Source organism: Pristiophorus japonicus, chromosome 17 (genome assembly GCF_044704955.1).
Source record: "Pristiophorus japonicus isolate sPriJap1 chromosome 17, sPriJap1.hap1, whole genome shotgun sequence".
NCBI lineage: Eukaryota > Metazoa > Chordata > Chondrichthyes > Pristiophoridae > Pristiophorus > Pristiophorus japonicus.
The window spans coordinates 16021875-16034529 of NC_091993.1; the positions used below are offsets into that span (position 1 = coordinate 16021875).

At 41.4% G+C, this 12655-nt stretch overlaps 1 protein-coding gene across 4 annotated transcripts in view; it reads left to right on the forward strand.

Annotated features, from left to right (window-relative positions):
- The window catches only part of ap4e1 (adaptor related protein complex 4 subunit epsilon 1), a 57965-nt gene that overhangs the window by 9387 nt on the left and 35923 nt on the right, over positions 1-12655 (forward strand). For all 4 annotated transcript variants that reach the window (XM_070858426.1, XM_070858424.1, XM_070858423.1 and 1 more), the window contains exons 5-8: positions 4983-5104; positions 7493-7652; positions 8642-8808; positions 10923-10996. In XM_070858426.1, coding sequence (XP_070714527.1) covers positions 4983-5104; positions 7493-7652; positions 8642-8808; positions 10923-10996 — 523 coding nt within the window. The remainder of the gene's footprint in view (positions 1-4982; positions 5105-7492; positions 7653-8641; positions 8809-10922; positions 10997-12655) is intronic.

Below are 12655 nucleotides of genomic sequence, written 5' to 3' on the forward strand. Positions count from 1 at the left end.
GCAATCTAGTCAGTCCCACTCCCTGCTCTTTTCCCCATATCCCTTCAGTTTTTTCTCCTTCAAGTATTTATCCAATTCCCTTTTGAAGGCTACTATAACATCTGTATCCATCACCCTATTCCAAATCTTAACAACCTGGAATTCTCTACCGTAGAAAGTTGTTGAGGCCAGTTCGTTTTAGATATTCAAAAGGGAGTTAGATGTGGCCCTTGCAGCTAAAGGGATCAGGGGGTATGGAGAGAAAGCAGGAATGGAGTACTGAAGTTGCATGATCAGCCATTATCATATTGAATGATGGTGCAGGCTCGAAGGGCCGAATGGCCGACTCCTGTACCTATTTTCTATGTTTCTAACTCATTGCATTAAAAAGTTTTTCCTCATGTTGTCTGACTCTTTGCCAGTCACCTTAAAATCTGTCCCCTCCCTTTTGCCACTACTTGATAGTGGCAAAAATAAGTCCAACTAAAGTGCAAAAAATAAACAGGAACAAGCCACTTAGTTCTCTTACATTTGCTGCTAGAAATCCTCTTTAATTTTCTTTTCCAAGAAATGTTTCCCCCAGTTAATTGAATCTTGCTTGTTGCAATGAACTTGAACAGATGGGCTGTACAGTGCTGTAATCATAGCTTTGTTTTCTTGGTCTGGATGTCAGAGGAAATCGTTTAATAGATTATCAGAATGTTTTGAGACGAGGGTGAGTTCCAGCTTTAAACCAAGGTATATCTCAATTCTGTGCTGAGCAGACGAAGATGCCGAAGTACTGTGCATTTCTGTTACAGAACTTGTTTTAAACCTGGAATCCGTGTCCTGTTTTTAAACATTATCAAAATTATTTTTCCAACATTTAACTTGAGAAAATAACATATTAAAAAAATGCGGTGATTACAGTGTTGTATAGCCATCTGCTCATGTTCACTGCAATCTGTTTATTTTTCACCCAAATCCCATTTAGGAAAAATAGGAACTCAACAATTTATTAAAAAATGAAAATGTCCATTAGGTGATGTCACAGCACAGGGCACTTTTGCCTGTACTTTGTTTAAAGGAGTTGGACTGTGTGAAAATCACCTGGCTTGTTTGTCTGTGTCTCAAGCTGCCTGGTGCTTCCAGTCTTTGGTAATGGGACTGTGCAGTAATGAGTTGTAATGGTTATCAGACCTGCAAATCTGACACTAGATTTGGGGAGATCCTAGGGAAGTTTATAAAGAGAAGATTGTTACTGTGAATCTGCAATTAAAATTGTGTCAAGAATATCTGCAGTCTGTCAGCTTTCATTTAGTAATTGTACTTTGAAGAAATGATGCATCTTTGTTTTTGCACTTGCTGTTTAAGTAATAGCATTCGCTTTAAAAATAAATATACATTTTTCATTACACAACATGCTGGTTCTCTATTTGTAATGCTATAGACATCGACATCACACGGGCATTGGGAAAAGATCTCCCCTGTGAGCAGTGTGTTCTAAAATTATAAACATATTTACTGTTTTGCTATATATAGTGCACAGAGGAAATCTATCCTCTTATTAATAGACTTAGAATTACATTTTAAAAACAAATGAATAAGCTTCTAAAAGTATCATCACTACAGTTGTTACTCGTTGTTTCCATTTACAGTTTGATAACTTTAACTAAGAATTTTACTTGACAATTAGGAATTTTAATTATTTTAAACAAAATTGAAATTGTGTACTTGTGATGAACCGAAAACACTTTCCTGATGTAGCAAAAGAAAATCAATCTCGTGGGTGTTCGAGGGAAGTGCAATAGTGCACCAACATGCTGTGCTTTGGAGCAGGAGGCTGTGGTTCCTCATGTTAGGTTATTACTTCCAGCCAGATCATCAGTGGAGGCACTGAATGGAATGTGAAAGACTTCCCAAGACTATCTAAGGAAGGACATTTTTGCAGAAAGTGAGCGTGCATTGCCTCTTGCCCACATGCACTGCCTTCTTGGCCCTTAAAGCAGTCGATTATCTAAGAGTGGGTCTCATCCTCATCCTCATGACTAGGGAGTTTTGCAAACCTGCCAAGGAAAAGAAAGCAGATACATAATCGAACATAAAATTGCTCTTAATTCTCAGTTCTGTTACAAATTTCCATTTCACATTAGACAGTACGTGTAATCTCTTGGTCCAAATGAAATCCAAACTAATTTCAATTGCAAACGTTAATGATTGCAAAATTGGGAGTGATTGTAATTCTGCGATAGTGTAAAAGGGGCATATCGATTCAACCGCTCGGAATACACCTCTCGCGATTTTCATTTCTATTAAAATAATGGAAATTAAAATCGGGAGAGATGTATAATGGCCGACAGAAACGAGATGGCCCATTTTTACAATATCATCCAAAGTTTAAAATTAGTGATGTCACATGGCAATTACAATGAACTGTCCAAGAGGTTGATACCTCATAAAGCTGCTCTGAGGCCACACAAAAGGACTGATTGTAGAGGATAGCAAATAGAGAAGCACAGCATTATGCGACGGTATTAGATCTGCAATGCACTGTTACTTGAAGTGCTCTGGAGACAGTGCATTAGGGGGAAATAAGCAGTTGGCCAGCCAATGGCTGTTAATGAGTTAAATTGATCGGGAAACTTAAATGTGGTGGGTCATAATATATAGTTTGAACAATTGAAATGTTGAATATTTATTAATGCCTGGCACCATTATAAATGGTTAAGTATTACAGGTTTTACAAAAGTGATATTCGGAATAAATTATTTATATATTCAAAATAAATTATTTATCAGAGTTGGAGTATGTGAATTTATCAAGTTGATGTATGTGTACAGGCAAGGTAATTTGAAATTCTTTTAAACCTTTTGTATTCATATGTTAAACACTAGTTCATTATACACCTAGAATATTGATGTAGGAATAATGTGCTTTGTACGTCAATGCAATGATGAACATTTGCTTTACAGCAGTACTTATTGGCACTTGGACTACTGCTTTTGTTCACTCATGTTACCTGAATAATATTCCAGAAGTGGCGAAATACCATTTTGATGCGTATGCTAGTCCATCTTCTGTCAAGATCAAGTTTAAAACCTATCTCTTCATTTAAGTTTTTAGTCACCACTCCTCCCAATTTCTCCTCCTTTGGATTGGTATCAATTACTGTCTGATTTCACTTCTGTGCAGTGCCTTGAGATGTTTATCCTGTGTTAAAGGTGCTATAAAAAGTCACGTAATCTTCAGGTGAAGCGGGTTTGAGGGGTGGGAGATAATTGGACGAGGGCACTCAGCCATAATTCGGTCCCTATTTTAAAGTCACACCTCCTTAGATTTTATAGTATTAAAAAGCACAATTTACAGTAGTTTAGGAAGCCGAGTTGGTTGGAGTGTAGGGAGTTTCTCTGCAGTACAGGCTGAGGACCTAGGACTTGCAAACAGGGGTGCTACTGTCTTACCACTGACAGGAGTGTGTCATTATAGCGTGACAAGACAAGTTTGCATAGGCAGTATGAATCTGGCATAGAAATTTATAATGGAAAAAGTTGACAGTGTGGCACAAATATGACGACAGGAAGTAAGATTTTATACTTGAAATGCAATTAGACGCAAGATTATTATTTGATGTGATTTAAAAAAAAAAATATTTTGTACATTTATCCTCTGTAAATATAAAAAATGAAGCTATACTGACATTACAAGATAAATAATATTATCTATAGTGACTCATCTTTCAGTTGTGTCACATTTAGCTGGGAGTCGATCAATGTTCCTCCTAAGGTGTGAGGGCACACGGCCGCGCATTGATCAGGCAGTCCCACACAGGCCGCTCACCAGCTGTTGCTGCACGGCCGTGCACGGAAAAAAATTAGAGGGAATATTGGAGTCAATGTGTTACTGCATTTCAACTATATTCCTGTTAATTTTTAAAAAGCTTATAATTTGCATTTAGATATAAAATATAATTTGTCTTGCATGAGATCTTGGTAGCTGGCACAGTGGCATAGTAAGTTTCAAAAGTTAACTAAGTCATACTCACCAGAAGTTCCCAATTGTTTTCCAGTAGCTCTTCCTGGAAGTGACTGTTGTGAGGGTAGGGTGTAACTCGGCTATGATCTTTCCATCGTTGAATAGCTTTCTGATACTCATTCACCCATGAAGAATGGCCACTCGCGCGTTGTATAGGGCCTTTTAGTGCCTGTGGAACGGTCTCACATCACATGCCCACTCCTTCAGGAAAAAGTGTAAATTGGGGGAAAATGTATTGATTTGAAATGTTACACAGAAATTGTCTACACCTTACTTTCTTGCAAAACTAAACCAAGTGATCATGAACCAATTCTTTCTGAATTGAGTTGATAGATCTAAAAAGTTTCATTTCCTGTAGTTATATAATTTTGTTTTATTTTGATTTGCTTTACTTAAAGGGAAATGTTGGTTTCGCTCAGTGTAGCTGGCAGGGCTAAAATAAAATTGGTCTCTGTGGTCTGAATTCTACTGAATACACTAACTCTTACCTTATTCCTTAATCAAAATTCATACATTTAACATGTGTGTCATGTAGGGTGGTGAATCTTTGGAATTCTCTACCCCGGAGAGCTGTGGATGCTCAGTCGTTGAGTATATTCAAGACAGAGATCGATAGATTTTTGGATACTAAGGGAACCAGGGGATATGGGGATAATGCGGGAAGGTGGACTTGAGGTCGAAGATCACCATGATCTTATTGAATGGTGGAGCAGGCTCGAAGGATCGAATGGCCTATTCTTGTGTAACAGATGTCACTTTAAGGATAACATTCTGGATAAACCACTTCTGCGTTAGAAGTAACATATTGCTGAATAACTACTTTTCTGTACAGTGTTGTGGGGTTGACTAATAAACAAAACACTTCTGATGTAGATGTGTAAGTTAATAATGCAATTTGTCCATCTGTGTAGATGAGAAGATCCAGCTCTTTCATCTGAAACTCAGACTTATACTATTGACGCTAATTCTGAAAACTCTTGTTCTAATTGCAGGATCTGCAAAGCACTAACCTTCTAGAGGTGTGCATGGCTCTGACTGTTGCCAGCCAGCTTTTTCCACCGGATATGATCCCTGCAGTTCTTCCTTTGGTTGAAGAGAAGCTTCAGCACTCTAAGTAAGGCAATATAAAGGAAGATTATTCTATAATGGCAACATTCAGCATGTAATTTTTAAGGCAAGCCCAGCACTTGTTTCATAACCTGAATCTAGTCAGTGTTGGGTGTTTTACTGGATTCACCAAAAATTTTCACCGGGAAGGGAGAAGATTCCCACTGTATGCTATTTATAATTAAATGATATATACATTCTTTACCACACTTGCCACTTTGCTATAAATAGGTAACAGAAGAAATCTTCCTTGCATCTGCCTCCCAACTGGTTTGGAGATAAGTTAAAATGATCCTAACTTGGCAGTATGGATGCAGCGTCCAAAATCTGGAGTTCTGGAATCCGGACTCCGGGACGATTCGTGGCAGGGTTGTCTGGAATCCGTAAAATGCTCCGGAATCCAGACCGGACGGCCCTGCCCGACCTCGGGGACGCGCCGCTGCCCGACCTCAGGGCCGCGCCTCGGGGCCTCCTCGCCGGTCCGCGCGAACTCCTCCTCGGCGGGGCCGGCCCCGCGCAAACTCCTCAGCCGGGCCAGCGTGACGACGACCAGCTTGGCAGGGACCCGCCCGACGCAAACACTTCCTCGGTGGGCCCCGGATGACCTGAACAGCTCCTCGGCAGGTACCTCCCCCACCCCCTTTCTGACGTTCCGAAATCCGGAAATACCCAAATCTGGGCTCGAGTGTTTCTGGATTCGTGACATCAGAAACACGTTCCAAAGTTCCAAAGTCCGGAAATGTGAAATGCAGAATGGCCTCGGTCCCAAGGGTTCCGGATTTGGGACACTGCACCTGTATGAGGGCAATGGGATCTGCGCGCACACAAACAGGCAAAGAAAAGTCCCAAACACTGGCTGCAAACTGCACTGTTGTTCTCTGACTGAGTAACGTGGAGCAGCCTGTAGCACCCTGACCTGCAAATACTATCCAAGGGATGGCATTGTGACACTACAGCAGGGCGTTCTCTATTGTCTGAGCACAATGATGTCATTTAAACAAAAGAATAATTACCTGCCCTAACGTTACCTGGCTTGAAATTGGAACATGCTGTAAATAAGCTAACTTGGGAAGAAATAGAATACCTGAAAATAGCATGTAAAAATACTTTCATTCCATATTCACCTATACCCGAGTGTGTGTGCCTCACATGGAATGCATTTAGTATTTTTAAACTGCTTCTATGCTGAGTTTCGAGGGGTGTTCGTGCCGTCTCGTGCTACTGGTGGCCCTGCCACCTGGTAAATCCCTATTTTTTGTTTTAACTGTCCTCTTGTTAGCTAGATTTACAAATCTAGCAATCTGGGATTGGCACTAGTACTCTGTAACCAATGGCACTAACATCCCAGCCAGGTTGGTGGTAAAGGCAGCTTTAGAGCTCAGTAAAGTATCGGGTGTGATGCACTTGCAGCTTTCACTTGCCCCACTTCCCTGAAGGTTGAGAAAAATTTACTTTTACAGTACAGGCACATTGAGCAGGGTTAGTGTCTTAATTAACTTGATCTAGATCCAACATATCTGTCTTGTTTAAAGCGATTTGACTTAAAAAAAAATAGGATTAACATCTCATTTACTCGCATAGAGAGCACCATCATTGTTTTGAAGTTAGTCCTGTAGATAAATTCATTTTGTATTTTCTGACCAAATAGCAACAATGTTTTCTCTCCTAACTTTCTGTTGAATTTATTGTGGACGGTTTCTTGATCATGCTTTCAAGTGTGCTACTACATATTTGTCTATATAAAAGTTGAGACGGTCCATTACATCCAATAAGCTGGCACATTTCAAGAGGTGAAAAATGTTAACTCGGGAAGCCATTCCAAGCATTTCCTTCAGACCCAGAGCCAGGAATGTGTATTTACAAACTTCTGTCCCATTTACAAACTTCTGTCACCAAGCAATAGTCACATTCTGGCTTCAATCTGTGTCTATTGATAGCAATTAGACTGTGGCCTAAAAGGAACAAGACACTTAAACACTGCTCCACCTTAACAGCAGAATAATGCATAGTGTTGTACTCCTGTCACTGTAAAGTACCATATTGCACAAGTTACCATGAACGACTGGGAAATTTTCTAATCTATAGGTTTTTTTTCCTTCATGATTCTGACTGCAGAAGACTGGTGAAAAAAATTCTTGACTGCACAAGTGGATTTGTCAGGACATTCTGTTTGAGAGTGAACCATTAAAGGAAAGTGGGGAGAGGTTGAAAGTTTCAATAAGTTAAAACATTTTTTTAGAGCGATCACTTATAATAGAAAATGCAAGATGCTGGTTATATGAATAATGCCCTGACTCCTGTCAATGTAGTTTACTGTGAATGTTAAAATGAGTAATTGTGAATGTAAATCTGTGCATAAATGTGTTCTTAAAAACAAAAATGTTAATCTTTATAGGGAAATAATACGAAGAAAAGCAGTACTTGCCCTGTACAAATTTTATCTTATTGCTCCAAACCAAGTTCAACACATTCATGACAAGTTTAAGAAAGCTCTATGTGACAGGGACCCAGGAGTCATGGCTGCCTCCCTTCACATCTACCTACTGCTGATTAAGGTACCATGCTATGACAAATAGTGAGAAAATAAGCTATTTTTGTTGGCAGTTTTCTTCCTTCCCCATCTAAGCGCGTTGTTGCCAAAACTCTTGATCCATTTGCAAGTTTTTCTAATGCTGACAATTCACATTGGAACTTTAAATATAGAATGATAAATTTAAATTTCTTGAATGAATCAAAATCATAGAAAATAATTCTGACAACATTTTTAGTAATGCTATCAAAGTGTTGACTCTGGGGTATGGTATCGCAATCATGAACAGTGCTGTTGATGTGTGAACCTCGGCAGCAAGTGTTGATGGACCATTTGACTGTAGGTGGTTTCACAACTACACCTGATTCATCACCACCTGATGTGCATAAAGCTCCATTTTACAGTCGGAGTCACTGGATAGCCCTCAGGACAGCACCTCCCAAACCTGTGGTCTCTACCACCCAGAAGGATAAGGGCAGCAGGTGCCTGGGAACACCACTCCCAAGTTCCCCTCCAAGTCAGACACCATCCTGACTTGGAAATATACCGCCATTCCTTCATTGTTGCTGGGTCAAAATCCTGGAACTTACTCCCTAACAGCACTGTGGGAGTACCTTCACCACACGGACAGCGGCGGTTCAAGAAGGCAGCTCACCACCCCTTTCTTGAGGGCAGTTGGAGATGGGTAATAAATGCTGCCCTTGCCAGTGATGCCCACATCCCAGGAATGAATTTTTTAAAAAAGGAATGGAATCCCTTGTTGATTTCCTCTCATACCTCACAGCCCAAGTGTCCTGAGACCAATGAAAACAACTCCGTTATAGTGGCTAATTCAGCACATACTAGAAAGCAGACCTAGGACCTTAGTTTTGTATGGCTTGGAACTACACCAGCCTGTGAACCCTCTATGCCAGCAGGGAAGGAGTGATGGAACAAGCAAACTTTGTGAAACAGTCCTGTTTGTTTTTATGCCTTCGAGGAATTAAACTTAATAGTTTATCTCCTATATTCTAGGAAAATCCAGATGGCTATAAAGATTTAACCGGGAGCTTTGTAACAATTCTCAAGCAAGTGGTTGGAGGAAAACTTGCAGTGGATTTTAACTACCACAGTGTGCCAGCACCTTGGCTACAGATCCAGCTGCTGAGAATTTTAAGATTACTGGGAAAGGACGATCAGATGCAAGTTGTTTTCACTTTAATTTCCTTTTAAATGTTAATATTGCCATACTTCGAAATGAAACTATTACTAGGAAATCTCTCATTAGCATTGCTCAGTGTACACTGGGGGAAGTGGTTTGTGTTTGTTACAGGCTGAAGGAGGTTACAGCACCACCTCTGGAGCAAGTAAGAATAACGAGCAGAACCATTACAGAATTAGCCATTGATTTCAATATGCTGGGGCATTATAGCTACCAGTGCAAGGATTTTAATGAATTGCAGGTTAGTCTCCCATGTTGTTGCATATGGGAAGTCATGAAGTGTGGTCTTCAGGTGAAATCGAGTAGAGGCCAAGGGATGTTTGGGTAATGTGCGCAGATGTAATTTGGTCCCCATTTTTAAAGTCATACATTCTGTCCTTATTTCCATTTATTAACTCCCATGTCCATATTTATAATGGTAACTGCCTTTGTAAACTTGTCACAGTGTAATTATCCCCCCTCTCTCCCTCAGCAGTGGTGCTGCAGTAACTCCACTGAGGGGAGGTGTGACAAGTAAACATTGACCACATACATTATAAATGTGGACACACGACCTCACAATGGAAAAGTTGAAAGAAAGTGCGCCCAGGTGAGATTTTTAAGATGTAGACAGGGATAATTCAAAACATAGAAATTTCTGTTCGCTATTTACGCTACTACTTTCCCGTTTTGTAAGTGCATGATGTGTATTTTCCAAAATTTAATTTTTATTCTGGGTTAACTTTGAGGTGTCAGCCTTGGCTTGTGGAAATTACGGGCTAGAATTTCCCTAACCTGTTTTTCTGGTGCCCTCACCCAAGGTTTGGATTGGGGGGGCGGAACCAGGTCCCGGCGCTGAAAACAGTGCCGGAACCTCTGCACATGCGCGCTCGAGTCTGCGCGCATGTGCAGTAGCTCCTGGCAGCCCGAATCTGTGAGTACGCGCTGCAGGCTGTGTGGAGGGGCCCGAAGCATGCCGTCCCTAGCCCTGGTTGAATTGGCTCCCTCATCGGCGGCCCACTATGTTCCCTAAGGTAGACTTCTATTTTTTTATTATTTACTGATTGATTTTGGTGCTTTAGGGGGAGGGTTCCTTCTATTTTATTTGTTAATTAATTGCTTATTACTTTTTGTGCTTTGGTGTTTGGTCGTGCTTTAAATGTAGTTACTTGCGCCGATTCCTCAACTGTAAGTAAGTTCTTTCTGTGCGGACAAAAGTGGACACATACGCTGGCCTAAGTTAGTTTAGTATAACTTTTTCTGGCCAAACTGGTGTAAGTGGTTGGGAACGCCCCCTTTTGGAAAAAAAAACTGACCTAACAAAAAACTTAACTAACTCACTTACACTGGCGCAAATTAAATGGCCATATTTGCAACTAAAAAGATACACCAGAAAAATCAAGTTACACCAAAGAAAACGGTGCAACTCATGAGGAAATTTGGGCCCTATGTACCATGCATTTTAAGAAGGGAAAGCAGTACACTACATTACAACACTGACTGCACTTCAAAATGTACATAATTGGCTGTGAAATGATTTGAGATCGCCTGAGGTTGTGAAAGGTGCTATTTAAATGACCATTCTTTCTTGGCTCAGTGGTAGTGCCACTCCCCTTTGAGTCATGATCATGGATTCAAGCCCCACTCCAGTGACTTGAGCACACAATCCAGTGTGGCACTTCAGTACAGTACTGAAGGAGTGCTGCACTGTCAGAGGTGCCATCTTTTGGATGAGACGTAAAAGATCCCATGGCACTATTTGAAGAAGAGCTGGGGAGTTTTCCTGGTGTATTGACCAACATTTATCCCTCAAATAACATCACTAAAACAGTTTATGTGGCCATTTGCCTCATTGCTGTTTGTGGGACCTTGCTGTGCGCAAATTGGATACCAAGTTTGCCTACATTAAAACAGTGACTACATTTCAAAAGTACTGCTGTGAAGTACTGCTTGTGAAAGGCCCTACATAAATGCAAGTTTTTTTCTTTGTTTCTATTTTTCTTTTTTCTTTCTCTTCCATGTATTTAACATTTCTAAATAATAGTTAAGTTCACCAGTACTTCTTAATCTAAATCTGTAATGTCTCTGCAATGTGATGCTCTTTTTTTGGTACAGAACAAGTGAGCTAATGTATGATGTTTTGGATGAGTCTTTGCGAAGAGCGGAGATCAACCACAATATAACTTACGGTAAGTAACTCTTTACAGCTGGCTTTATTTGTGTAAATCTATACCAAGGAGCACAGATTCCACTGGGAAATAGTGAATAGTTGACTAACCGCCTCTTGATGCAGTTTAATTTTGGTTTCCAGGGAACGTATTTCCTCCACACAGAATTCTTCGAGTGGAACAACATCTTGTAAATACAAATTGCAGCCTATCCCAAATCCACTAACCTTAAATCTTCTGAACTGCTCTATTGATTGTGATAATTGTCGCCCCTTCCCCAGAAGGTGAAGAGATCAGGTGCTGCAGGATATGTCTTCTCATGGCCCGATTTGTTTGAATGTGAAACGTGGGGATGATTTTAAATTAATACAGGTTGAACCTCTCTTACCTGGGATTCCCTTATCCGGCACTACCCCTTGTCTGGCACCATTCCTGGCCACCGGGTGGCGCATGCGCTAAACGCAGCCATTCAAAATCCTTCCCTCCCTGCCGACTGCCACGATTGTCATTATCTATTTTTCTAAATGATTATCTATTTTTCTGTTTATCATTTTGTTGCAGATCCATGTATCTGTTGTAGATCCCCCCCACCCCCTCCGGCCTTCTTCGCTGCTGCACTTCCAGACCCCAGCCAGCCAGCCCCGAAATACCGCCGGACTCCTGCGACCGGTCTCAAAACATACATTAAAACAAATTTCGCACAGGGTACTCACCAATATAATCTTTCTCCTCGGCTGCCTCCTCCTCGTCGCCCTGCTGGAACTCTTGCAGCCACAGTCCTTGGGCTGGTCGCTCCTCTGCTCAGCGCTCCCTCCGGGGGGGGGGGGGGGGGGGTGGGCCGGCAGGTCACGTGCTCTCGCTGCGCCGACCTTACGCTGTCCGCCCAGCCTGCTGACACTTTGGGCCCCCTCAGACAGCCGACCTCCTTCCCCTCCAAGACCTCGGGGGCCCCCCTCCCCCCAGACCTCGGGCCGCCTTCCCTCCCTCCCCCCAGACCTTGGGCCGCCTTCCCCTGACCTCTTTTCACCCTTCCCCGGGCTGCTGACCTCCCCTCATCTGGCAAAATCCCTTATTCAGTCCAGGCACAGGCCCTGAGGGTGCTGGATAAGGGTGGTTCAACCTGCATCCTTTTTGTTGGCAGTTCAGTGTTTTCTTTCTGGGAGTTCGTTTTGATCATCAATGATGTAATTGTCAGAATTTTTCTGTATATTATAAGTGAGATGTCACCGCTAGAAACTGGGTTGCAGAAGCAGCACCACTCTCTGCTGAAATATTGGCAAATAAACCCATTGCTGTTTTGCAGTTTCTTATGTGCAAAGTAGCTCAGTCAGTAATCTTAACCTGAATTGTGATCAATAATGGATGCAGGTTATTTCAGTATTCAAAGCAAGATTGGGTTACTGTGTTAAATTGCTTACAGGTACTGGGGTTATCATTTGCAAACTATACCAGCATTGGCAGTTGTAGTTTAGGAGTCTATGGTAATGGTTGGGGCAGAGTAACTTGCATTATTCATTACCTGCGAGAGCTGAACACTGTTGCTGTGTAACAAATGTGAAAATTGTTCTGTTTGAGGACAAAAAGACTTCATTTCCCCCCCCCAATTGCTGTATCACGAATTTTATGGCTTGGAATGTGAAGCCATATTGAATGGTGACAGAAAATGAAGCGTATCTGGTT